This window comes from Triplophysa dalaica, chromosome 4, assembly GCF_015846415.1.
Source record: "Triplophysa dalaica isolate WHDGS20190420 chromosome 4, ASM1584641v1, whole genome shotgun sequence".
Lineage (NCBI taxonomy): Eukaryota > Metazoa > Chordata > Actinopteri > Cypriniformes > Nemacheilidae > Triplophysa > Triplophysa dalaica.
In genome coordinates, this window is record NC_079545.1 from 6,845,297 (window position 1) to 6,872,930 (window position 27,634).

General features: G+C 39.7%; 1 protein-coding gene across 2 annotated transcripts; it reads left to right on the forward strand.

The window, feature by feature from the left end:
• The first annotated feature begins 118 nt into the window (after nucleotides 1-118).
• pik3r1 (phosphoinositide-3-kinase, regulatory subunit 1 (alpha)) lies at nucleotides 119-27,634 on the forward strand. Of its 2 annotated transcripts, XM_056745081.1 has the most exons (17): nucleotides 119-404; nucleotides 1,521-1,684; nucleotides 1,773-2,129; nucleotides 15,057-15,152; nucleotides 15,243-15,317; nucleotides 15,551-15,682; nucleotides 17,774-17,975; nucleotides 18,055-18,137; nucleotides 23,431-23,537; nucleotides 23,627-23,721; nucleotides 23,829-24,009; nucleotides 24,125-24,250; nucleotides 24,333-24,475; nucleotides 24,559-24,735; nucleotides 24,843-24,917; nucleotides 24,999-25,169; nucleotides 25,344-27,634. In XM_056745081.1, the coding sequence occupies exons 3-17, from the start codon at nucleotides 1,799-1,801 to the stop codon at nucleotides 25,531-25,533; spliced, it is 2,184 nt and encodes a 727-aa protein (XP_056601059.1). In that variant the 5' UTR covers nucleotides 119-404; nucleotides 1,521-1,684; nucleotides 1,773-1,798; the 3' UTR covers nucleotides 25,534-27,634. The 2 variants fall into 2 exon arrangements, with proteins under 2 accessions (XP_056601059.1, XP_056601058.1); XM_056745080.1 differs by having other exon boundaries at nucleotides 1,521-2,129.

Sequence of the window (27,634 nt, forward strand, 5' to 3'; positions counted from 1 at the left end):
CCCACCGCCATCGAACATTCATTTAACTAAAATGGGAGGAGAGTGAAGGGGGCTGGTTGTGACATGTCCCAATGGGCGTGGTTTGTGCTCGGTGTGCTTGGTATTGAGAGCTTTCAGTGTGCGGTGGCTCGGGCGGAGTCGGTTTCACTATCGTGAAACGATCTCGATCCATAAGTTACAAAATAATAAAAGCAAACTCATTTAGCGGTTTGAGAAGTCACATACCGCTGGATGTTACTTCATCGCGGACGCCACATCTGAGATGTACTTTATAGCAGCTTCACAGGGTGGATTTGCTTGAGATCTGGAGTTACGGGAAGCGTAGGAGATTTTTTCGGCCCTGCTTTTCACTTACTAAAGTTTGCATATACACTTCGTTTTCTCTCTATACTCACCGTTGCAAGGTAGGTGTACTTCTTCTATCTAATATGCGGTAGGTTTGTGATTAGTGTGTGGTTTAATGTTGAGGTAATGGCATGTTTGGCAGGATTTCTTCGCTGTGTCGATTGTTCCTGTACAGCGTGTCCCAAATGCATCCTATTAAAGCGCAACCCACTTAGTTTACATTCACTGGACATATATTTCCTTTCCTCGCGACTGTGAAATTAATCACCGTAAACGAAATTGTTAATATCAATTGTCACAACTTCTATTGCTTTGCATGCTGAGTAGCATATAAGAGCTTTTGCTTTAATCATCATTTACAATATTACCCACTTACTTTAGCCGCCATGCTAACTAGTAACAATAGGATTTAAGTTAAATGTATAAATCTAAAAGTATTCGATACACTTTTACTTAAACATCATGCCGTGAAGTTGTAATTTGATATTAATATTTCCCAAATTAATAGTCGCATTGTGTGGTGGTATCTGAATTGTTTGTGAAATTTATAATTAATACTTTTTATTGTTGAAAGTTAGCCATTTGTTTTGTTAATTTACTTAATTTTATTCGACCAACGTGAAAGTATTTAAAAAATAAATAAAAAAATTGCATATTAATAATCGTATTTGATACTCTGTGTATAGTTTCGCTCAGTCAGCGATTCTTCTGTGCCGATTTTTATATATTTGTCAACTATTTCTACTTATCAACAGTTTGTTTTATAAGCTGTTTCGGTCTTTCGAAATGTATTAAACGTTAAAAACGAGATTTCTGATTTCTCAGGCTCTGTAGCACTTCTTTATTGTTTGCAAGAAAAGAATAAGCTTTATTTCAGACAAAACTGTCTATTTTCACAGTTCCGTTTTAAGATGAAATCATAGAACCTTTGCTTACAGTAAGGCCGTTTAAAGTGTATTTTTGGTTTACTGCACCAAAATAAAAACATTAATATATTGTTTGTATGGTACTGGTTCTAACACGTATTTTTAGGCCAATATAATAGTTTATTTGTAATTAATGGAAAACATTTGCAACAAGAGTAGTTTTCTAAGGTTTGTTTTAAATAACAATGTTTTGAGGTTTTAATCCTGTGTTGTGTGTATGTGTAAAATAGCTTCTCCTTTGTCTTGCAGGTTTGAGTACAGAGATCCGTAGGTACAGACCTCACACAGATGGGAAGAGTATGTCTGAAGCACCTTGAAGGTGCACTCTATCACTGGACTATTAGTTTCACATAATCCACCCATTAAAACAGACTATCCAGAATGGTTGAAGATTAATTATTCTAGTCTTTGAAGTAAAATATTTTTTTCTTTAACTCTCACCTCTCATCTGAAAGTTGGTTCAAAGAACCTTTGAAGTGATCTTCATTATTTCTGTGACAGCTAAAGACTGAAACCATATCATCAAGATGAGCGCTGAAGGATATCAGTACCGAGCCCTGTACGACTATAAGAAAGAGAGAGAGGAAGATATTGATCTACACATAGGTGACATTCTCACAGTCAATAAGGGTGCATTGCTTGCAGTTGGTTACACGGAGGGTCTGGAGGAGAGACCAGTAGAAATTGGATGGCTACCTGGTTTTAATGAAACCACTCAGGAAAAAGGTGACTTTCCTGGTACGTATGTGGAGTTCATCGGCAAGAGGAAGATTTCTCCGCCAACTCCCAAACCAAGGCCCCCAAGGCCTCTGCCTGTGGCCCCTGTACCTGCCAAGCCAGATTCCGACTCCGAGCAAGGTGAGTGGGCTTTTTCCTTTCTAGACCAGACACAACGTCACAATAAATTAGAAAATGTATCTTACAGTGTTATTTAGAGTTTTCGTCCACACCATCTGTCGCAATGAGCTAGGATTGTATATTAGAAACTGTTATTTTTTTAAATGATGGGTTTAGATAGTCCCAGACTAAAATGAAAGTTTGAGCTGTCTCAACTGAAAATAACTTGCCCTGACATATCTTAAAATTAGGGCTGGACCAAAATATTTGTTAGGTGGGTTGGCATTCGATTTTAAATTTTGAGATTTGAATATTCTAGAACTCCTGGAATCCCCCATGAAGCGGTTCTCATTCTCACTTGAATATGAATCACCAATGAGTGAACTTCATGATCGTCATGATTTAGTTCAACTGGAAGAGAAGCGGAACTTTTTTCTTTACTAATGTAATAAAGGAAACAAAACTAAACAAAATTTTTTAAATCATGTCATGATTTAAATCTGCACTCCAACACCTCATCCACAAACAAAAAATCCTACAAACATTTTTTTCTAAATTAACTTTAAAACAGAACTATTTACTGTGAGGCGAGCCACTTTCGGCTCGCTTTACTTTAGTTTATTAAACGTTTATTCATTCTAAACATGTCGCATGTCCATATTGCACCAAAGTGCGACACTTCATTCCATTTGGTCCAACTTCATTCTAATTAAAATATGTAATTGCCATTGTTTGTTCTCAATCCGCACACCAGTAATATTTTTATTTAAAGAAGGCTTCAGCTAAGACTTGTCTGTGAAACTTGGCCATATTTTATACTGTATATGTTTGCAAATGCAAACTGGCAACCTTTTGCCTGTTACAGTTAGTTAATTTCTCTTAAAGCTTTTAATAGTTCAACTTTAGATTTATATTTGTTCATCAGATTTCACCCTAACCAGTGGTCTCAAAATAGATCTATATATTTTTTTACTGTTTAAACATTGTCGTTAACCATTTTAGCTTGGTGTGTTGGATCATAACAAATATTTTTCTCAACTAAATCCATTCATGCTGATGCTAATCCCAGGTTCCTCTCTTAATATACCCACTCGCCACTTCTTCCATTTTTGTCACTTGTGACCAGATTTTACACCACTATTTCATCAAGAGATTGGATTTATAGCTGCAGCACACAAATGTCCTCTGAATATTTAAGGCCGTTTAAGGTTTGCATTGGGCTATGGTTCGTAATTGCAAACATGGCAGACGGCCCAGATTTGGATGAAGGCCTTTACACAGTACTTTGTAATTGTCTGGTGTTACTGAGTATTTTGCACAGCCACAGTATGAGCATCTAGAGCCCCATATGGCGGCTGTAAAATCTCCATAGTATGAGATCTGTAGTTTTGGTAAAAGCTGTCTTCTTTGGTATTAAACTCCACTGGTTTCTTTTCCAATTTTTCAACAAATTATAACATTTTATAATGAATTATATTTACTTATAATTATAATAAATTAAATTCTACATTTTGAAGGCATAGTTTATATACTTACTGTATATCAGGATACAAAATATCTAAGATATGTATCGTATTGTCGATTGCATGTGTAATTCTGTTGGTTACACTGGAAACATGTGACCTGTTTCAAGAGGGATAATGTTTTAATATAGGGCTGTAACGATAAACCGACGATAAATGTCACGTTATTTATGCGCAGCTTTTGAGTGAAGAACGAGAAAATGCTGCTGCATCCGAGGCCAGAGAGCGCTTTCGTGCGGAAACTCCAAATACCTACTACAGAAGAAGACCATAAAATGTTCTAGAATCTAGGAAATTTCTTTGGACATCTTTTTATCACTGTTACTCAAGCCTCATCAGGTATCTTTATGATAATAAAGTTTTTTTATAATGATCATGATTGACGGGTGTTGCTTTTCAAATACACACAATAAGCGACTCATACTGGCACTGCTTTTAGATTGAGCGGCATTTCCTACTGATCCCAGAGCCGTGCTTCACGGACAAGCTATGCATTAAAAAAAATTGACACATTAAATAGATTTCATTTTTTTACAATATACTTTCTGCTTGAAGACATTCGCTCTGCGTATTCAGTTTTACTTTTTAGTGAGAGACATATTTAGTTGTTATTACTTGAAATACAGAATGTTCCGTTCAACTTAGGTAGTCAGTTGTATAACAAGTTGTATGTACAACAGAAAAGTTATTACTTTAGTTGAATTAAAAATTACAAAAGTTTGTTTTATCATGTCCAACCAAAAATTAGGAGCCCCCCTCACCCTTGTAGTTATACTTAAACTGATATACTAGTACTTATACTACTAAACATTGTTATACTTAAACGGATGTTAATGTTGATTGCAATTAAAGGTGTCCGTGTAAAAGAACTGTAGAGGCTGTGTGGTAAACTCTGGTTTGGACCAAAATATCGTCTTTTGCAACTTTGTGAATCAAAGAGAACATTTGAAGATGCTTCTTAATTTCCCATGACCAGCCAAATGTATTTTTCAACAAAATGCTGTTGCAAAAAAACTAACCCAGTAGTCATGGTGATGAATAAATAGGCTTTTTGGGGTTACGGAACATAGATCATAAGCAAGATACTGTATGTCACTCAATCATTGCACTTCAGAGTCAAAACTTCATTTTGACAAACTAGCATGCTACTTTCTTGTCCTGTTTCTTCTTGGGAAAAGAAAATGAATGAGCACATAGCTTTTTTACTTCTTCACCAAGAGTTATTTTTATTGGATGAAACCCAAGTTACTCTCTGGTAAAGATTTTTTAAGCTGTATAACTGTGGTTAAGGTTCGACAATTTATTTTCTGTTCCATTCTGAAAAGTGATTCCAAGTTCCGTCCATGTTAACGGATGTAAGAGGAAGCTTACATTGGACAGCAGTTGACACAAAGTTTTGCTGAATTTAAACCACTAGCAGGAGATCTTGAAGTCTGCTAGGGCAAAGGCAATGTGCCCCTCGTGCACCTGGTACCGGGATGTGCTCTCACGCCACATCCACCACCACTTTAACAAATTAAACTCCAGATAAAATTCCATCTCACTAATCCAAGTGTTCGATTTGAAGGTGCAGGATGTAATTTTTCACACTTAATGATTTAAGTTTAAGTGGCAACATTGGTTGGAACCAATGGTAGTGGACAGTCTGAAGGGAATAAATGGAAATCGGTTTGGAAATAGTTGTATTTGCAGTTTCATTTCATCCATGACCGTTGACCTAACATGATTTTTTGTGTTTAATTTGCATTGGATCTGTGTAACTGAAAATAGGAAAGTCAGTTGTACAGTTAGACATTTAGAGAAATATTTCGGCCTTGCTAGAAAATTCCTGATTTCTCTTCCTCATTTGAAATGAGTTCTGTGGTCATAGGTTCTTTAACATGCTCAGAAAGACTGACTCGAGAGAATACAGAAACAAAATGGCGAAAAATTTCTGAAACACCAGGAAAAGCACTCTGTGTTTTGACAGTCGAACTGTTTGTCTTTGTGACCTAATAAAATGTTATTTCTGCCCTTTTGCATTTTAGGAAAGAGTGTTTCTCCTGCAGCAGATTTTCATAAAACTTTTAATAAAGTGTTCTTTTCCAGTGTAATGCACAGAAATGCTGCTAATAGTGTATCTTAAATCGCGTATCAACTAAAAAAGTATAACTATGATTGTAGCCTTGTGTGTTTGTGTGAAGGGACCGTAGTGCTGCAGGGGCCCAGGATCAGCTTTTATTGCCTCACTCTTTTTGAGATTTATTATCCCCCCCATTTAGTAGACTTGTAGATCTTTCTTGGTTTATCTCCTCTGGCCTCGCTAGCTCATTTCTCCAGCTCTTTCTTTGAATTTTTGGGTAATTTTTCTGGGCCGGGGCTTTATGGAGGAGGAGCGGAATGATGGGCAGTTTTTAACATGGGGCCTCTCTCTTTCTCTCTCTTAGCCGTAGGGGCTTTAGAGAACAGCAGATGTGGAATTCCAGACCGTTCCGACTCCCAGGCTTTTTTAAAACACTAGCGTGCTCCTTTGTGGGCCTCTGGAGTGTGAGGATCAGTATGTGCCTAGCCCAGCTTTATGCTCGCTTCTCGTTTTATTGTTAACCCATTTTCACGTGAACTTTCAACAGCATTCTGGGGCCACGAATGGTGCTACATATATTTTTCTTCACCTTTGCCCTAAGTTAAATGTTTGCTCTTTAAATAACTTGGTGCACAGATTTAGTTGTTGTTGTTGTTGTTTTGTTTTACCGTAGTTACTTCTTTATAGGTATGAAACCTTTATATCGACAATGATGTTCTGCTTTTTTGTATTAAGAACAAAGTTGTTGACCAATAAACAAACTTAAATTCCTGAAACTTTCCAAAATGTTGAATAGGGATGGACTATTATTGCTTTTCCAAAGCCTCTAGTACTGCAACATATACAATGTGTACAAAATGTTCTATAACGTACATTTAAATTATTCATCATCAATCGTTGGTATATTTTGGAACTTTGGAAAAACATGAGTACAGTAAAGCCTCAGAATGTTCTCCGTTCCAGTGTTTTTGAGTTCAGGAGTCTCTTTGCTTCCACGCGTGGTTTAAAATAGATGCAATCAGCCCTTTTGGGTTGCTTGAATGCATAACCAGCGCGAGGCCCGCATTCTTCCAATTTCATTAGATATGGCAGGCTTTTGGCATGCAGTTTGTGTAAAGGATGCAATCTATGCTTTCTCTGGAGCTCAGTTTATTTTTGAACTTTATCTCAAGTTATCCGAGATGCAGGTCTCTGGAGGCTGTGCTGTTCATGTAAAACAAAGAACATTTATCAAGAATGCAGGGCAGCAGAATTCTGAAAAGGCTTGAAACGAAGAGAAAAGGGCTCTCTGTCTTCTTGAAAATCTACATTAAAACTGAGAGTTGTGGTAGCGGTGGCTGGTAACTGAAAGTGTGCGAGCTGGTGGGGGGATGCAATGCTGCCGTTTGAGATAATGCAACTCTCTCCTTTTCAGGGCCTCTTCAACACTTGAACGAACATCTGCTGTATGAAGCAGCCCTCTGAGGGAGAATTGTTACTGGGTTTCATAAAGAATGTGAACTTTCCCCTTACAGAGAAGCAGTAGCCCCCTCCATGTACACACTTATGAAAAAGTACCCTGGTGTTTGCTTTCTATCTACATTTTTTATAATGTTGAGGACATCAAAACTATAAAATGTAAAACAAATGAAAGTATAAGGATAGGTTTAAGAAAAATATACAAATGAATAAACATTTATATTTAATACAAATTATCAGAAAAAATAGATATATGTAAATATTTCCTAAATATGTATACGCGTATGCGTTCATAAATGCAAAAATTATATGCACAGTATGCAGACATGTATAATGTAAACACAAACTTTTATTCTGGATGCAATTAAACGTTATCATTTGTTTGACAGCCCCTAAAATACACTTAAATTGCTAACTAATACATAATATTGTAGTGCTGAATATTACATCTATTTTATTTTGATTTCCCCTTTTTTGCCAGTGATTCACACTGAATTACATAGAAGTTTGTAACCATTGTTGCTCTTCCTGTGGTGCATTCTGGAAAGTCTTTGTTTGGCATTGAAGGAGTTTCCCCTTAATTCATCAAAACATCTTGGAAACTTTTCCTCTAGGTTTGTAAATTTAGGATGAATGAGTGAATGAGGCATTTATATAGTGCTTTATTAAGTATTGCTGTACGCCAAAAGGGCTTTACAATCATATAAAGGGGTTCTCTCCTCACACACCAGCAGTGTGCAGCATACACCTGGATGATGCGACGGCAGCCACAGTACAACGGCGCCAGTTATAGGTTGAGAGGAGAGCCAATTTAGAGGATGGGTCTTATCAGGAGGCCATGATTGACAAGGTCCGGTGGAGGGAATCTGGCCAGGACACCTGGGTTACCTCGGACACCAGGGTTAGAGCCCTACTCTTTACGAGAATAACCATGGGATCTTTTATGACCACAAGGAGTCAGGACCTCGGTTAAGTGTCTCATTCGAAGGAAAGTAAATTCATTCTTTCAGTATGTCCAAGGTACCTCGGTTCTACCAATGTCCCCTTTGTATATCTCTCTATTTTCCCATACTGGGTAGATGATACGTGATAAATAAACCTAAAAGCTTTTTTAAGACGTGCCGTTCTCATTCAGTTATTCAGTTGGTGGCACCAGCCTTAAATTTGAAAGTCAGAGTCATGGGATGAGGTAAGAAAAAAGAATCACTAAAAAAAAACGTTCACGAAACTTAATACATTTACAAGGTTTCATGTTAATATGGGGATTTTTATGTTATTTTGTATTTATATGTCCGTGTCAGAGTAAGAAGGCATGAAAGAGAACTCTGTTTAGTATTTTGTGTTCTGCGCGCACATCTCAAACAACCCACGAGAGATTCTTCATGCAAGCTGCATTGATACATGTATGGCTTCTATCAATTGCGACAAAGACACATTATCTAAGAAAGGTCGCGATCGCGAACAGCTTTTTTTTTTGTCTTTCTGGACCAGAAATACGGACCGATGAATGTTGTTTTGTCGATCCGAAAAGAGTTTATTATTCCTGAATGGCAAGTCATCATCGTCCTGCCCAGGAATTTTGATCGTTATAACTCTGGCTCGCGAGTTTGCAGCGGGACAAACCCGGGCTCGTCGAAAGTTCTCCTCCCGGCCTACTTTTATGTTCCATTTTACATCCAACAACAACACACATTTGTTGTTTCTTAGACATTTTTGTCGCTGCCTAAAGGCTACATCTGCTCTTGTCTGAAAATGGCTGACAACTTGTCTCTGGCTGAAGGTGGACACAAGTGCTCATAAGGCAGAGTCTGTGAGCGGTCATGGGCAGACGTAAATCAATGTGACATCAGATTGTTAGGGGATCCCCAACAGCCTGTTATGCGTCACTGTTGTGGTTTAAAGGAGATTTCAAAAAGAAGAATAGATAGATCTGTATAATTACAGGGTGTTTCTGCACAGACCCTGGCGACTCAATTTCTGGTAGATAAACAAGTGCATTTTCTGAAATTGTGGTCCTTTAAGAAAAACACTGGCAGGAAAAATTGTCGCAAAATCTGACCATTTTGTCGCAGTCTAGAGCCCTGATTAAGGGTAATGAACCTTGTTAGATCATTGTGTTTATAGCGAGGACAGAACTGGTTTGTGGCAGCTGGTGCAATGGTTCACATTCCTGTGGCTAAGCCTGAACAGTTTGTGCTCGGTGGATGTATTTAGCATCATGACGAATCTGTACAATCGCCTCTAAGTCACGATTGCAGTGGGCTGCGGATAGCAATCTGGCAAAAGGAGCTGTTGTGCAGAACAAATTACACACCTGCATTTGCAATGGTATGGCTCTGTTCTTAATAGCTGCCTTTTCTGACATGTACAGTAACTCCGTATAGAAATAAAGGTTTACAGAATAACGCGCTGGGGTTGCATAATAGTCACAAAAGTAAATCTATACACTTAAGAATTTATTTTCTAAATCATGCCAAAAGCTTTCTTTGGCTTGTAACAATAGCCGAACCTATTTAGGTTCTATATAGAACCCTTTTTATAAGGTTCCATAAAGAACCCTACCCTGAAAAGTGCTATAAAGAACCTCAGTGGTGCTGTAAAGAATCCTTTTACTATCAGAAGACCTTTGAAGGTTTTATTTAGTCATTTGTATATTTATTTATTAATGATATTTCTTTATTATCATGTTTTACAATTTAAAACAAGAAATGTATAAGTCATTTAAACCAAATAATACTTTTATTTCCTACTGCTTAGAACATAAAATAATATTGCATTGAAATATATTTGTACATATTAACATTGTGGCAAAGCAGCTTTACAGAAAAAAAACATATTAGCCCTAAATAAAGACGTAAAAGAAATACGTTTAAAGCTCAAAAACATAAAAAATGTAATAAATTGATGCTGATTATGAGTTTCTAAATTGTAAATTTGATAAAATGATTATGATGATGAGTTTCTGGCTAAATAGAAGTAGGATCTATCTTTGTGTGTTGTATCATGGGGCTCAGATCTGCAGGCCGTGATCACAGATTCCCACCACTGTCCGGCTATGGCTATCGTCATTATCATTGAGTTGGCTATTACTCCAAACCAGAGCTGTGTCTGTCAGTCAGGTGTTTTCAGGAGCCTGAAGATGAGACAAAGAGACAAAACAAGCAGAATTTAAAGTAGATGCCACTCACATAGATAGATACCACTCAACCATTAAGCCAAAGTCAGACCTGCAGCTGTCCAGCTGTGACTGGCTTATTATTCACCTAAAGAAGAGACAAGTACATGTGCTATGATAACACACACAATTTCCATTGCAAAATGGTTTAACAGTAAATAACTAGGAAGGTTATCAACATTAAAAGAAACATTAATAAATCACGTTTTTAAAACACCAAGACACAGTTATCAGACTTCTTAGTAAATATAAACACATAACATATCACATTAAGGTTAGCTATACATCTATTTGTGTGACAGTAGTAGCCTACTGCATTATGCAAGTTTAGAATTAACGTAACATCATTGTATGCAGTTGTAGAGGCAAATATAGGTATACTTATTGTTGTTACAGTTATCTCAAATCCTGAATGTATCCCTCGAATGCATATAACAGACCTTTCTGTCTGAAATCATCCTGTCATTTTTCAGGAAATCTTTACTATTTCCTAGACAGTGCACACATTTACAATGGGAGCGCATGGCTGATACCGAAAGCTTGTCGGACATAGAAACAGGAACGAGGTGGGGCGGGGTTTTGTGAAGGGTCAGGGCAAAGCTACTTACCGAAGGCCAAGCATGTCTAGTGGGTGGATTAGCAACAAATGGTCCAAGAGGCTGAGCGACAAAAACAACTAAAATATGCACGGGGTCGACTAAAAGTTTGCCACTTGCCACCACCCCATCCATCTTTTTTTATCGTTGGTCTGGGTTTTTGTTGACGTGGCATCAAAGACATTTGTTCAAATTATTCATGTTTCAGATTTCGCGCTGAATACACCAATGGTTTAGCGTTGGTGAAGGAAAATGCATGAAACCGTTTTTAACACTCTTTTGTGTGAAGTCTGTTAGTTTCAAGGAGTTGTTACATTTTCCTCAGTCAATGCATAGCATTTTACGTTTTATTTTTTGTAGTTAAAACATAGTCATTCATATGTAGGTATTTTTAGGGTCAACATTTAAAAGTTCTTCCAGAAGTCTTTGAGGCTCATTTATTGAACATGAGCATAAAGCATTTCTGAGGAAATTTATTTATGCTAGTATGTGATTTATTAACAAAGCATTGAATTAAATGCTGCAGTTTAGGTTTTTTATAGTTTTAGACATAATTTTACACAAACATTATGCTTTTTCCACAAATGAGGCCCATTTTTTTTTTTCATTTTTTAAAAATGTTTGACTGACAGCACCAGGTCTCTGTGGTGTTGACTGATGGATGTAATACTGATAAGTCTGCTGCTTTCAAACTAAAAGCTAAACATTTTTCGTGAAAATACAGTACTAGAAATCGTTGAAGGCTTTTCTGAGAATCAAAGTTAAGAACATGAAATAGTCTGTGTTGTGGCATGATTGCGCTGTGTAACCTGGTTTAGAAGCTTAAGATGTGCTGAGCTGTGCCATTTTTTTCTTATCTGAGGTCAGGCCTTTTCACACATGAGAGATGCTATTACAAATACTTTTGCTTTTACATCAAACATTTTATAATGACATCCTCTCATAATCGCTTGAACATTTTTTATTTTACACCTAAAGTTTCTATTAAAAAGTAAAAACAAATTTGAAATGTTATCGTTTTGTGTTCGTATCACCAATAGGGGGCGATACACCAAAATCTTTCCATTTGCTTTCAATTTCTGATCATCTTCATATATTTATGTGAATTGTTTTCTGCCAAATAGATAACCAAATATTATGTAATTACATGTCAGTTAAGTTCAGAGGTAGACATTACTTAAGTATTTTTACCCTGAAGTACACTTTAAAATATTTATAAATTTTTACTTTTAAATGTGAGTAAAATTTTAATGTATCTAAATTCTGTATTGAAGGTAAAAATGTATTTTATGAAATAAAAGTATGACGTACGCTTTATTCTATCTCCTATCTGTCACACTGCCATATTGGTCAGAACGGCACCAACGTTTTTCACCTACCGTTGCATTTGTGTATATGGTCGAGTGACAATAAAGGGATTCGAATTTGATAATGTTGTGAACTATTTTTTCCAAATAGAAACACTGTCATAAAATACAGATACTTGAAAAATGTACTTGAGTAAAAGTCAAAATACTTAAGTACTGTCCACCTCCGGTAAAATTTTAATTCATAAACTGTTATCTCTATAATCTGTGTATGATCCAATTTGATAACGCCCCAAATGTCATATTTTAATGGTAACACACTTTTTATGTCTAAATGAGCCTTTACGAGCACCTGTAGGAAAATAATTCTAGCCGTAACACCTTGATGATTGATTAACGGTTTCTTGAAAAGCAGGTTTTAAACACCTTTTTAAAGATATTCTATTTATCCCTGACGGGATATGTGATGAAATCTTAGAGGTTCGCTTGGAGGGACATTTCAAAGGACTTCCCTAATCTGCAGTGGAACAGCTGGATACATGAGCAATTGGGCATACCTCCTAAAATTAACTGCAAGGACTGCTATCTTTAACATCGCATGCACCTTCTCTGAACTCGGTCTATTGTTCAGATGTACAGAGATTGTTCACCTAAACCCAAGCAGCTGCGCTCCCTTTAACTAAAGTTAATTTCTTTGCAACCTACAAGACCACCACACATTCAGATGCAATGCGTGTTGAGACTTGCATACGGAGCCCCTCTTTCTTCTTGAGTTGCTACAGCAACCAGAATCTGCAGCTCTCCTGATTGGTTATTTGAATCAGAGCTGGCCTGCTTTCTGTGCGTAATTTTTTTTGAAGAGAATGCAAGGTAGTTTCAACAGTTTTTCGCGTTTCCCATAAAGTCTTGCAGCACTTGAACTCGACCACAAATTCATCTTTAATTGTTTCCATCGCCCAGTTGATTGCGTGATTTCTGTTGCACAGCTTGGATAAATTAAGCCTTTGAGTTGGAAACAGAGGGTGTTTTCATGTAAAGCTGTCCAGATCATTTGTTCATACTCGCACTAAGATCCAGCTATTGTTACTCGCATTGTGTTGAGAGGCTTGGCACGGTAATATTGGTTGAGCTCACGTAAGTGGTCCTAGCATTACTTGCTTAAGGGTTAAGGGTGTCAAACAACTAAACATTGACTTGTAGTTTATCCCAGACTGTTTATTTAAATTGTGTGGTCTTTTGAAGAGAAATTTGCAATTACGTGATTAATTAAAAATAAAATGGTACCGTTGAAGTATGACCCGAGCACAATGCCATAGAAACTTGAGGAGGGACTTTTTTTGTTTTAGAACACCAAACACAACACTTGCAAGTTTTGAACAGTCAAGCAATGCATTTGTCTCAGAAACATGTAGTTTCTCTTCTTTACTTTTAGCCCAGACATGCCTCGGGAGCATTGCCGGACCTTGAACCGAAACATTCAGACAGGTCTACTATCATCAATTCTGGATGTCATTCCATCCAGCCGCTTGGAAGGCCGGGGCTATCAGGTCACCCAGAGTTACTTAGAAGCAACTTGATCCCCCTTACCTTAGCTTTGCATCTCTATGGAGATGCCCTTCCATGACATGTAAATAAACACAAACCTCTTCAAATCTACAGTTCACTGTAGCTACGAAATGGGTGTAATATGTTAGTTGCGATTGTAGAAAACCATCACTAGGCACAGTCATTGCAAGAGTGACTTAGCACAAAACATACTACATGAGAAATGTGGGCATATGTAAAGTTTTATACCCATATTTGTCACTTTTGACCTGAACATTTTGGAACCGAGTAAAATTAGCCCAGCACTGTGAATCTGACTTCCAAGAACCGGCATGTCGGATAGGGTGTCCGTCTGGGCAGGTTGATTCTCAGCATCGTACCGTAGTGGCACTAGTCTCCAGATCTCTACAAGGAGTCTCTTGTTCATTCCCCCCTCCGCCTGCTTAGAGTTCTCAGAAAGCGAATAATTCTCCTTACACTCACCGTTGCTTCGCCTGTAATAGAGTCCAGATGACTGTTGTAATTCAAAGTAAAGCGCAAGAGAAGGGGTGTGATATGAGCATTTCAACTTTTTCGCTTATCTCACAGGCTTCCAAAAAAGGCTCAGAGCTTTGGGACTAAACAAGACTATTATTCCTAATGGCTTAAACCCCCATTTCCTCGTCTGGTTACTTTTTCCATTTAGGCACCTCTTTCAGACCTTTAATTTGAGCCATACCTTCTAAGAAACTTTGCAAACTGTAAAGATCCTTTTGGTGGGTCTTTGAAAAATCAGAGTGAAGGGAATCCATTCATAATCAACCGTGTTTAGGTCTGCGTACTTGGTGCCGCTAACAGTAGTGCCTTTTAGAAATCCTAGCCTTTTAAAATGCCGTGCAGCAAATCCAAATAAAGCTCAAGCCAGGCCCGTTGCTCTTTCATGCCCACACCTGGACTTGTAGATCTTAGAAAACCTCCACCATACACAACCGGCTGCATATTACGGTCTGTTTACTCAAACTTTCTCCACAGCACACTTAATCATATCCTACCGGTCAGCACCAGCCCTGTACCTGCTTCGGCCACGCTTAGATGTTCCCTTCAAATGTGCTTCTGGCCGCACCACATAAACTCATGAAAGCAATTATTCATCTAAGCGTGCTGTGGAGTGGGTCAAGGTGTAAAGATTGTTTTCTTTGGAGACTTTGAAACGATGGTCTGGGTACTTAATGAAAAGCTAGTAGAGATGTTCAAAGGAACCCGGTGGCTTTTTGATGTGAATGTTCAACTTTTTCTCTTCCAGGCTCATGCACTCTGTTAGACCTGACGGAGCAGTTTGCTCCCCCAGATATGGGGCCGCCCATGCTGCTTAAGCTCCTGGAGGCCATCGAGAAGAAAGGTGAGTCAATCTTCTACCTTACTTTCATGGAAATGCTATAATTATAGCTGTCTTCTACGTGTCTGAACTCCATTTATGAATTCTGCACAGGCCTAGACAACCCAACGCTCTACAGAAATTTCACTGCTGGAGGAGGGCTTGATGTGCGACAGTGTTTTGATGGTGGTGAGTGACATTTCTTTGAGTGAAATATCTAAAGAGCCATAATTTCATAGAGACTTGGGTGCTTTTTTGACTTCCATAACCCCCCAGAGCACACTGGCAGTCATCCAAAATAGCTTGGCACTACGTAGCAACCTATGCTTGAGCAAGTAACTTGTGTAGAGCACAAGCTTGTTTCATGGTTAGAAATGTGTGGTTGGCATCATTGATTCCACTGACATTTGTGTTTCTATCAGACCCTGCGTCGATGGATCTCGAGCAGATGGACCTTCAGATGTTGTGCGATGGTCTGAGGAGGTACCTTCAAGATCTGCCTCAGCCCATCATACCCTCTGCCATCTACAATGAGTTGATACGCGTTGCTCAAGGTGAGATTCTGCTTCAGCAGCAACAAGCTTTTAACATTTTTAAAGCAAATTAAATGCAGAGTAGAAAGAAGGAACTTCAGTCTGCTTTTTCTCAGAGGTTGCGTTGATGGAAAAATCTGAAGGCCGTTTGTCATTTTGACGGATAACCAAGAGGGCAAATTGTAATTCCCCATTATGACAAGTTGGTACCATCCAATCATTTCCTTTCATCAGAACGTGATGACCGGAGGAAAGGGACTTAGGTTTCCAATTCATTACTCATTAACGTCTCACCCATTCAGGAAAACCCACGTGTGAGACTCACATATACAGTGTTTCCTTCAGAGAGCGATAGCGACGAGTCATTTTGGATAAACCTCAACTTTAACTATGTGGAAAATTTCTTTTTGCGTCTTTTCCGTTCAATGAGCACAAGAAGCTGCACATCCATATCCAAACAGCAGCTTAACATTACTTGAATGAATGGATATTAAACGGAATTTACAAGCAACTGTCATTGTTACTGACTGGACATATGATTATAAACAGTTGTAAGTAATTAATGTTTTATGTCTGACAACAGAAACATAAAAAATGTAAACAACTTCAGCTTTATTGGGTATTCAGTTGTATTACAATACAGTAAGTTCAGAGAGTAAACGCATGTACATAGCGATGATGTCACAAACATGCTAATTAGCGCTTAACATCACCTTGCGCCATAGTGACGGGATTTTTTTGTCAAAAATATCGAATAATCAAAAAGTCTGGCGCAACCTCTGCATTTTCTAGTAATGCAAGTTCAGTTCCTAGGTATTCTAATTGGGAAAAACACAATCTGCGAAAAGACAAAGCAGTACCCAACTTAGTGAATTGGGTTGTATGACCTTATCTACAGTTGCCACAATGAACATTGTTAGTCCCCCATTTATTTTTCTGTGAGTGAACATCTCCATTTATGTTTTATGAAAGGACTCATACAGCCTTAAACACAGATGATCAGACCAATCTCTATAGATCTCGTAACCACAAGGTGGCGCCAATGTTCTCATTGGGTAGTTGAGACCACATTACAAGTCTCAGTTCTCATAAAAAGGACATTTTTCACAGTCCCAAAGTTCCAGCCCCAACTCATCTGTCAAGTTCGTGTGGTTGTATCAATTTCCCTTACAGTAAAGATACACGAATATCACATGTGCAAAAAACACGTGTGTTGGTGTGAATCCCATGTAAATTCCCATATGAAACCCATGGGATTGCATGTAAAAACCCATGTGATGACATGTGTAACAGGTGATGATATGTCTCCTCATTATGTGATGACATGTTTTTACACATGTCACCACATGTTGCACACACCACCCCGTGGGATTTAACATGTTAATTCACATGGGATTCATACCAAAATGTTGCAAAAATACACATTTTGCATGTGTTTTTTTGCACGTTAAACACATGTTGTACACATGTGATCACATGTAAAAAAACTTGTGAACTTCATTTGTCTTTCCTGTAAGGGAATCATCAAAGGAAGTACATACTTTGAGTATACTTTGAGTATAAATGTCTGATTGCATCTACAAAACCCAGCCAATTCGATGGCGATCTAGTATTGCAAGTGTTTTACGAGCTGTTGGCTTAAGGGTGTTATCTACCCTCGCTTAAACTGAACATTCTGTCTGTCCACAAAACACACTGTTAGCAATGCCAAAGAGTCTGGATCCATTTTTAGAGAGTACACACAACGTTTTTTTTGCTTTGTACTTCTCTTTTGGTAGTGTACAGTCACGTGGTTGGAAACAGGATATCTGTGGTTAATAGAACTAAAGCAAACCTGAAAGCTTATCTGCGACATCAACACTGTCAGCCAATCACCTCTCAGAGTACCTCACTCTGCCATTGTCTCTCTTGAGATCTTTCTGCGGTTAGAAGCGCACGGAGCGCATTTTTCCACATGACACCATGTACGATTTTTTGCATATGTCCTCACCGATCGTTTTATTTAGCCCACAAGACACTTATTCAGGACACGGTCTGAAGACACTGTAAATTTTGGAAGGTGAATGCTACCGCTGCCTTTATCTCACGTCTGTTGTGTGTCTGTTTTTGCAGAGGTGCAGGGTACAGAGGAATGCACCCATCACCTGCAACTAATCTCCAGCTCCTCAGCTCTTCCTCCGCAATATTGGTTGACCCTGCAGAGCTTGCTACGCCACTTCTCTCGCGTGTGCCAGGCCTCAGCGGCAAACCTGCTCAGCGCCCGCGCGCTTGCAGAGATCTTCAGCCCAGCACTCTTCAGATATCAGCCCACCAGGTACACGTTCACTCAGACACATTTTACATCACAGCTGGCAACTGGTAGCAACATGCTGACCTTTCCTTCTCCTCCCCAGCTGTGAGCCCAGCCCTGAAGCACACATCAGAATAATTGAAGTCCTGGTGACCAATGAATGGAGTGACAGTCAGGCAGCTCCAGGTAACTAATACCCCAAAATTTCTAAATTATTATTAATATTTATATTATAAAGTGGACAACGGGAGAGTAAAATAGTGAAAGGATGCTAGCTTTGCTTTTATGTGTCTGACTCAAGTGCACGTTTTTACAATGCATAGGGGTAAGTCGAGGGCAAGAAAGAACAGAGTGAAGATGATAGCTAAAATGATGTTTGCTGGACTTAAATATGCAGCTCAGGATCTCAGTGTTTGTGTGTTAAAGGTACAATTTGTAAGAATTTTGCTGTAAGATATGCCAAAACCACTAGGCCAATGTTATTTTTTTTTCAGCTGAGTACTTACAATATCTCCAATTGCTTTTAAATCCTATGAAAATCGGCATTCTAAACAGTGGACTGGGTCCGTTAAGTCGCCTGTCAATGGCGTCATATCCGCGCAACCCATTGTTACCGCCTTTACTGACATGCGTGACACTGTCGTAGACAGATGCGGAAGTAGTTTGTTCCGTCGGCCCGTTTTGCATTATTGCAAATGATGTGGGTACGATCAAAATAACTTTTACTATGATTGATTTGAAAACTTAAAACTGAGCAGTGTTATCACACCATCGAATTGGACAATTACTGTAACATCTATGACTAACAATTTAGTTTTAAACCTCACATTACTCGGGTCTAATTCAATATAATGAAATAAAATGATTTCCTCAAACGCAACATTTATAAATCTTTATTAATTTAGCTCTTCCGCTAACATGATTTCTCGTTCCTGTTTTATTTTTATATACCAGCGGTACCATCAGCGGTGGACTTGAAGACAACATATCCCATCATTCCACGCTTCTATACAGCGTCATCAAGCTATGCGATTGTTTCGTTTTGATCGTGCGCTCTCTAGCGGCGATTTCTACAAACTGTACCTTTAAAGTGATAGTGATAAAAAATTCTGTCATTATTTACGTACCTTCTTATCGTTCAAACCTGAATGACTTTCTTTCTTCAGCAGAACACAAAAGATATTTTGAAGAATTTTGTTAGCTGGCCCCCATTCACTTCCAATGGTTCTGTGCCCATACAGAAGAAGTGAATTGGGGCCAGTGCTGTTCGGTTACCAAATTTCTTCAAAATATCTTTTGTTTTCTGCGTAAGAAAGAAAGTCATACAGGTTTGAAATAAGAAGGTTAGAAGATGATTACAGCATTTTACATTTTTGTGTAAGCTATCACTTTAACCGCTCCATCTAAAGTGCATGCTTTGTGGTGGGCATGGCGCAGACTGACGTGAATGAATACATAAACTTTATACAGCAGAGTAAATGGCACATATTTCCCAATGAACAGATACAGAGAACATTGCATTGTAAAAGGGGATGGTTCAACCAAATATAAAATCTGTTATCTTTTATTAACCCTGAAGTCGTTTAAAACTTGAAAATGACTCTTCTGTGGAAAACAAAAGACTTTATTTTGACGGTCTTGGCTGGTTTTGTTTGCAAAAAATTGAAGTAAATTATGGTGTTGTTGATGGTTACCAAAATTCTACCAAAACATCTTCTTTTGTGTTCTGCTAAAGAAAGTTGTACAAGTTTGGAATAACATGAGGGTGAGTTAACGCTGACAGGGTGGCTATTTTTGGGTGAACAATTTTTTAAGAATAGAAAATGATCAAACTTTTCCATTGCTTTTAACATACTAATGTTCTTAAATAAGAAAATAGTGAATTTTCCCTTAATCTGTGTGATGAAATGCAACACTGATATGAATGTTTAATGTGTCGGAGTGTCTGTAGAAGAGATGCTGGTTCACTCCCTTGATTTTGTGAATCTTTATAAAGGCACTTGTGAGCACGTACGATTGTGTGCAGACTCAACGCAGACGAGTTGGGCTTTTATAGCACAGGTTAAGTCTCCCTGAGCTTGTCTATCTCACTCGGGATGCCGGGGGGCCTAAGTCTGGCTGTGTGACTGTTTAAATGTTTTATTACCTGTTAGGGCCTATTTATTCCTTGCCCTGGCATGGAGCGAGCTCAGCTGTCAGTAATTTGCACCTGCAGGAGGCTGGGTTGGGCTAGACGAGCCCAGACTCAAATGCATACCCGTCTCCATTCTGCTCTGTTCCTTCCTGTAGCTTTTATACAAACATGGGTCACACAAGTTCCATCTTATTCTGGTACTCAGTCACTTTGCCGGCTGTGTGTGTGTGTGTGCGCGTGCGTGCTTTAATTGAGCAAGAGGTTGCGTGCATGCATGTTCCCAGTTACCGGGTGGTTATTTTAAGCTGGTGGCAAAAGGCCCGCTTGGATTTGGTTTGCTTGAAATGCGGTCTGCTCCACAGAGCTTTCTTGTTCGCCCTGCAGTGGCGGCTGTTCTGTCTTGCAGATGCTCTCACACACACGCTTGAAAACGTTCACTTCCGAGCAGTTTACTCCACCCCCTGGCCCCCTCCTATCTGGGCCACATTCCCCTCCCAAAACATAAGAGTGCACAGCTCAGCAAATACTTGAACCCGAGCGAGTTAATCATGAGACAGAGAGAGAGTGAATGAGGGAGAGAGAGACAGCCGGCAACAGTCCGATCGCGGCAATCATTAACCCAGCCGTCCAAGAGCAGGCGTCATTCGCTGCCTCTAACAGACCTGCTACAGTTCTCCAGATTTTACGGCTTCAACCTGTCGCAACAACTTTTAGTTGGATTTTTCTTTTGAAGAAATAAAACTTTGACATCCGTGAGGTGGGAATGCTTTTCAAGAGAGCCAGTGGAACTTCTCTTGGATTTACAAAGAATCATGAGGAAAGCTTGACAGAAGGATTTGCTGAATAAAAGTCTTCCTGACTTGTGCCAAACATGCACAACTTGCAATGTAAGTTTGTGTTTTTGATGTCTCAGGAAGTTTGATCTAATGATCGGTTTACTTTTGTGGAAGAAGCAGTTGGGCTGATGGAATCTGTATCAAAGTAGAACAGCTTTGATGGAGAGGTAACCGTTTTTACGAAAGTCCTTGATAGTGCTTAGACGGATCGCCTCTTCTTTCAAAAGTCCTATTTTATGTCCTGTTTTTTTTCTAAAGAGGGGTGAGGAGCTCTGACAGGCTCATATATCAGTGCTGCTTTGCTTTACAAGCTGCCAGTTCTTCTGCGTATCAACGGTCTATGGAAAAAGAGACAAGCGCTCCGAATGCAACCTGCTGCAAAAGTGGGTTAACCTGTTTGACTAAGACTAGCATGCCTGAACATGTGAGGTGAACGTGTGTTGAATTCGTCGGCTGCTATGAAAGTTGGGGTATACAGAATACGTGGTCTGTTTCCCTACCCGTCGCTATACGTTAATCTCGCAGAGGGGGTTGGTTACACTTGACCTACCGCTTGTTAAGAGAACCGAGCATGACAATAGCCCATGTTCCTGTGGCGGTTTTAACTCTACTGAGAACTGCGGCTATTTCAGGTGCCCTCTCGAACACGAATAGCTGATCTCTGCCCTCTGGGAGAGACATTAGGGGATTATAAGAAGTATTTGCAATCCGTGCCTGGCTCATGACCCGGCCTTGTCTTTGACGTAGGGACTGCCTACGTGCCGTTGCAGCAGCTATCAGAGCTGTGCTTTGTCTGCGGAGGGGCTGTGCTGATCGCCACGCTCAGAGAGGGGCGGAGCTTAGCTGAGCTGCATCACACATGCAGAAGGGAGGGGTGGCAGAGAAAGACAGCCAGGCTTCAGTTCCTTTCCTCATTCGAAAGATGCTGTGCTGCAGTGCACCTTGTCAGTGAATCACCTCCATCTGTTGGCAAAGCTCACGTTGCACGCTCCGAGAATACGGCGGATACGTCTCGCTTTAGATTCACTTCTTTCTCTACTTTGGGATGGGACGAAGCGCTGTTGCTATGACATCATTGCACTCAGCACTTGGAAGATATAGAAGCGGGTGATGAGGCAGGAGTGGCCAGCAACAGTCCCGCAGCACCATTGGCTGGGGTAAGTGATGTAATGGTTTTTCCTGACCACACACTCCAAGGCTTTCGAACCTTAAGGAAGAATCTAGATTCATAGTATCTGTTCGGTGGAGGTTTGGCATGCTCGTTCTTCCAGATATGCAATGGCATGGCGGATTTAGAGTGCCCGAGACTTGATAATGGATCCGGATCAGATCTGCTGTTTTACATAGAACTAGATGCGCCAGGTAATGGCTTGAGTTGGTGCAATATGAACTTGTCATTGTTAAGGGTTGATCAGATTGATAACAGTTGTGTCAGTAGTTTTGTATGCATTCTGCCGTGTCAAAACGGGTTTAACGTTTTGCCGTTGACTTGCTTTTAACTGTTTATCGATGTATAACTGTGTGCATTTTAAATCGCATGTGTTAATAAAATCATCAGGTGCCTCACAGAGCATTGTTACAATAATCCAAGATCTGTTCAGTAGATTTATGCACGCGTCTGTCTTTTATTTCATACATGTGTGATAGTTTCTAACTGCACTGTGCAGAAAATGCTTAGTGACAATAGTGACTGAAGTGAACAAAGGGGAGAGAGATATAGTGAGTGTGCATGGAGGAGGGGGGTTGGAGGATAAAAATAGCCCACCGCTACAGCTCTGCCTCATGCTCCACGGAGACTGCACTGCCCCCGCTGCTTCTCGTCACTCAACCCGTCAGCCAATCAGACGCAACATCTACCCCTCTACATGAAGCAACATGTTCTCAATGGTTAGGGGGTCTTTCATGAATGTGCATATTGGATCACATTGAAAAGACCATCTCTGATTCTCTGCTTGCAGTAATTGACATCTTTTCTTGGTTTCTGCCACCGAACACTTGTAGCGTTGAAATGTGCGAATGCTTCACTGGCTCCGTTTCATGTGTTCATGACTCATCCATGTAAGCATTGCGTGCCGGGACTAATTGATAATAGATAGGGTTTTTTTGCTCTCAAAGTCGAGCGCTGCTGGAGAGAGTATGAGAAGCATACGCTCAGCTGCATTTAATGAAATGGAAAATGCCCGGAGGGGAGGAGGCGAAAGATCTCGCAAACTGCAGCAACGCTGCATGCTTTAAAATCGTGACTCCCTGCGCAGCCTGCAAAGTAGAAGGGAAACGCGCATCGCTGCCTTGACACAAAACAGCCACAGGATGTTTTCAAGAGTTTTTCTTCAAATTAATACGTACTGCTTTAGTAATGCTGTTATATCAGATTGAAAGAGCGGAGATGTCAGGGCAGAGGTTGGATTTTGCTTTATAGAATGCACATGTTCTGTTTGTTATAGACCTTGACTCGCACAGGATACGTTACGGTTGTGATGTTAACCAGTCTCTCTCTCTCTCTTTGCAGCACTACCTCCCAAGCCACCCAAACCAACGTCTGTCACTAACAACGGTATGAACAACAACATGGCTCTGCAAGACGCTGAATGGTACTGGGGAGATATCTCAAGGCAAGTACTCATTCATGACATTCATGCTGTTAAAGGGTTTTATTGTTGTTGATCAAAGGCTTTATTTAAACATTTGGTTTACGTTACAGGGAGGAAGTCAACGAGAAGCTTAGGGATACAGCCGATGGTACGTTTTTGGTCCGAGACGCCTCCACTAAAATGCATGGGGATTACACTCTCACGCTAAGGTATGTTTTCCTCTTGCAACCGTATTTCGTCGATATTCGTTTTATTATGCTTTTACACCTCGACCCCTGGACCATTGTTGACATCATGCTTTTTATTGGTTGTACAGGAAGGGAGGTAACAACAAGCTAATCAAAATCTTCCATCGAGATGGGAAGTATGGCTTTTCAGACCCTCTGACCTTCAACTCCGTGGTGGAGCTGATCAACCACTATCGGCACGAATCCCTCGCCCAGTATAACCCCAAACTAGATGTGAAACTATTGTACCCTGTGTCCAAGCACCAGCAGGTATTCCTCCCTGAAATATGGAGTGTCCATTTGAAGAATTTTACATTGGTTTAGCTAAGTGTACAGATCTGAGATCTGTAATGAACGATATTCCTTTTTCAATGTATTTTTACAGGATCAGGTGGTGAAGGAGGACAACATTGAAGCTGTTGGGAAAAAGTTGCAAGAATACCACCAGCAGTATCAAGAGAAAAACAGAGAGTACGACCGACTCTACGAGGAATACACTAGAACATCACAGGTTGGCAAATTTTCCTGTTTATTAATTATTTTCTATAAAAGCGATTTATCAAAGCTTGACGTTCTGATGTGCTTTTATGTAGGAAATACAAATGAAAAGGACTGCTATTGAAGCTTTTAATGAGACCATAAAGATCTTTGAAGAACAGTGTCAGACGCAAGAGCGATACAGCAAGGAATACATCGAGAAGTTTAGGAGAGAAGGCAACGAGAAGGAAATCCAAAGGTGAGGATTGAGTCTGAAAACCTCAGGTGCGGTGCTTTGGAGATATCCAACGTTTCACACATCACATTTGTGCTTTATTTCAGGATCATGGTAAACTACGAAAAGTTAAAATCGCGCATCAGCGAAATCGTGGACAGCAAGCGGCGCCTGGAGGAAGATCTGAAGAAGCAGGCGGCGGACTACAGAGAGATCGACAAGCGGATGAACAGCATTAAGCCTGACCTCATCCAGCTCAGAAAGACCAGGGATCAGTACCTTATGTAAGTAGCTCATCCTGCATAGGTGCTTTTTGAATTTGGCATAAAGACTTAAGTTAAAAAAGGACGCTAAGGCCTTAAAAATGCTAAACGTGTTTGTTGTACCACAGGTGGTTGACACAGAAAGGAGTAAGACAAAAGAAACTCAACGAATGGCTGGGAATAAAAAACGAAAACCAGGACGAGTGAGTATTCTCTACCTCACAGACATTGAGATTCAAAATCCTCTCGCTTATAACAGCTAACTCACCACTTCTCCTTTACAGTCAATACTCTACGGTGGATGATGACGAAGATTTGCCGCACCACGATGAGCGTTCCTGGAAGCTGGGCAACATTAACCGCATCCAGGCTGAGGCCCTTCTGAGGGGCAAGAAAGATGGAACATTCCTGGTCAGGGACAGCAGTAAAGCTGGTTGTTATGCCTGCAGTGTTGTGTATGTATCATTTATTATTTATAAATGTTGGGGAAGATTTTGTGTTAGCAATGCTATGTGGGTGCAAGTCAACTTCCTCTTTTATTATTATTTTCATCGTCATTGACTGCAGAATGTGGAAATAAGAAAGTGCACAGAGCTGATGTCTAAAACCGTCTCTTTGTGTTCTTGCAGTGTGGAGGGCGAGGTCAAGCACTGCGTCATCAACAAGACACCCACGGGATACGGCTTCGCCGAGCCCTACAACCTTTACGGCTCTCTGAAAGAACTGGTCTTGCACTACCAGCACACGTCCCTGGTTCAGCACAATGACTCTTTGAATGTCAAGTTAACATACCCGGTCTACGCACAGCAGATGCGGTGAGAACTAGTTGAACACACCCTTGAGACTCGTTACAAAGACGGGAGTTGTGAAAGGGCCTCCCCTCGGATGGAGACTCCCCAGTAGGGCTGCTACCGTGGACCGCTTGCCTTGAAACGACAGTGTCGGAAAGACAAAGCGAAACCCGAAACGAACATTTCAGCCACTGAGACTTTCGCCAGACTGAATGTAGATTTCTTTCTTGAGCAGAAACTGCTGGACCTGAGCTCATTTTCTCCCAAAATGGAGGACTTTGGAGGCCTTTTCCAAATGGTGCTTGTTCATTTCAAAGCTTTACCCGCTGCTGGAATGTGTAACCTTGATTTAACCTCTGGAGTGAATCTTTTTTTACCTCTTTACCCCCTCACCTGCTCAGTTCAGGACCCTTTATGTGTGTGTTTGTTTGTCTACGAGAGAATGTGATGTGACCAAAATTCACAGTATCTGAAAGCTATCGGGATGTTCGACATGTGTGAAACTTTCACGAACAGACCATGGAATCAGTTGATCAAATGTAGCAAGATAGCACTTTCGAAACAGTATCTACTAGTTTTCCTGACTTGTTTATGAACGTTGGATACGACACGCCTCATCTCAGAGGAGCACAGCGACGAGAAGAGAGATGTTTGGCATTTTCTTTGTGAGCATTATTGTGACAGACTCTAAATCCATTTCTCCTTTCTCATGGATGGGCCAGAATGGAACTTACTGAAACAGACTTCACGCTGTATATAATGATAGCATCAAAAGCTACGTGACAAAACCATATTGAACCAAAAAACGCAGTTCTTTCTCAGTTGTTTCTGCTATGCAAATTCTGTATTTTCCGTCTTCTCTGCAGAGTTGTGATTTTATTTTACACATTGCTATCCATAATATAAACTTGTTTTTATTGCTTAAAGGTCTTTTTTATGTCGTATCTAAGAGGATATTTTAAGTGTCAAATCGCCAAGAAAGATGGCTTCAGTTTTACAGAAGAAGTGAGAAAAAGTACTTTATTACATATTTCTTTACAGGCGCCGGTAAAATTAAAGAGAGAGTATTTTATTAGTCTTTTTCACTTGGAGCTGATTTTCTCTCGGGCAGAGCCCAGAGAATATTAGTGCTGCTTCCGTCTACAGTAATGGTGAATATATATCTGAACATTTTCAATAGAACAAAATAAATTCGAAATCACTGCAATTCAATGAGTCGTGTCGAAACAACACAACACTGCATTTTCCCAAACGAATATAGAGGTTTATTTTGTGATATTTGTTCCATAGTCAAGAACGAAGCGATTTGATCCTCTGGAATGATGGTGAAATATGTTTGTTTCGGTGATGAAGACTAACACCCTCTCATTCCTTATCAACATAGTATTTTTCTGTATCAGAAAATCATTAAGCGTTTACGTGGATCAGCTCCGTTCCACTTGTACCCGACGTTCTAGTTTGCGCCACGCGCTCCGAAAATGCAAATTCATCTGGATGATACACGTTTAGGGGGAACTTGCCAGCTTTACAATTTTCATCGGTAGATACAGTATTCTCCATGATCGGTGAAGTCAGTATTGCTTTTGCCTTCTGCTTTTGTGTACATTGCACTTGGCAAACGCATTTGATATTTTGCATAAATATACATCAACGTTGACAACAGTAATTAATGAGTTAACTTTCATTGTTGCTTTTTTGTTTGTCAGCTGTACGGTTATATATTTTTATTGGTTTGACTCCTTCTTTTAACTAGGCCTGATTGCCTTAAATTGAGTTAGTTGTTCATAATTGTCGAAGGTATGCTGTACTGTTGAACTCAGCGATGTGTTTTCTTATTCGTCTTGTAAAATTGTCAAGTGGGAAGTTTCTCACACGTGCATACGCACAAAGCGGTTTTTGTCCCACAATGTTTTTTTTAACATTTTGTTTGAATATTAAATGTTTCTTAAAATGATACATGTGGTTTGAGGGAAATGTTTGAACTTCACAGACCACACTACAAAATCATGATTTGATGTTTGGAAATTGATGTATAGTTTGCGTTTCTTTTTCAGTTTTTCAACTGAATCACTGCAAATTGTCACTTTAAACCAACACTTTGTTTAGATAAAAAATCATTTTAGGAATTA

Excerpts from the sequence above, each read along its gene's own strand:
- pik3r1 (XM_056745080.1), top strand. The coding sequence starts at position 1,799 with ATGAGCGCTGAAGGATATCAGTACCGAGCCCTGTACGACTATAAGAAA. Across the intron at positions 18,138-23,430 it reads TGACAGTCAGGCAGCTCCAG|CACTACCTCCCAAGCCACCC; the intron begins GTAACTAATACC and ends CTCTCTTTGCAG. Across the intron at positions 24,251-24,332 it reads AATACACTAGAACATCACAG|GAAATACAAATGAAAAGGAC; the intron begins GTTGGCAAATTT and ends GCTTTTATGTAG.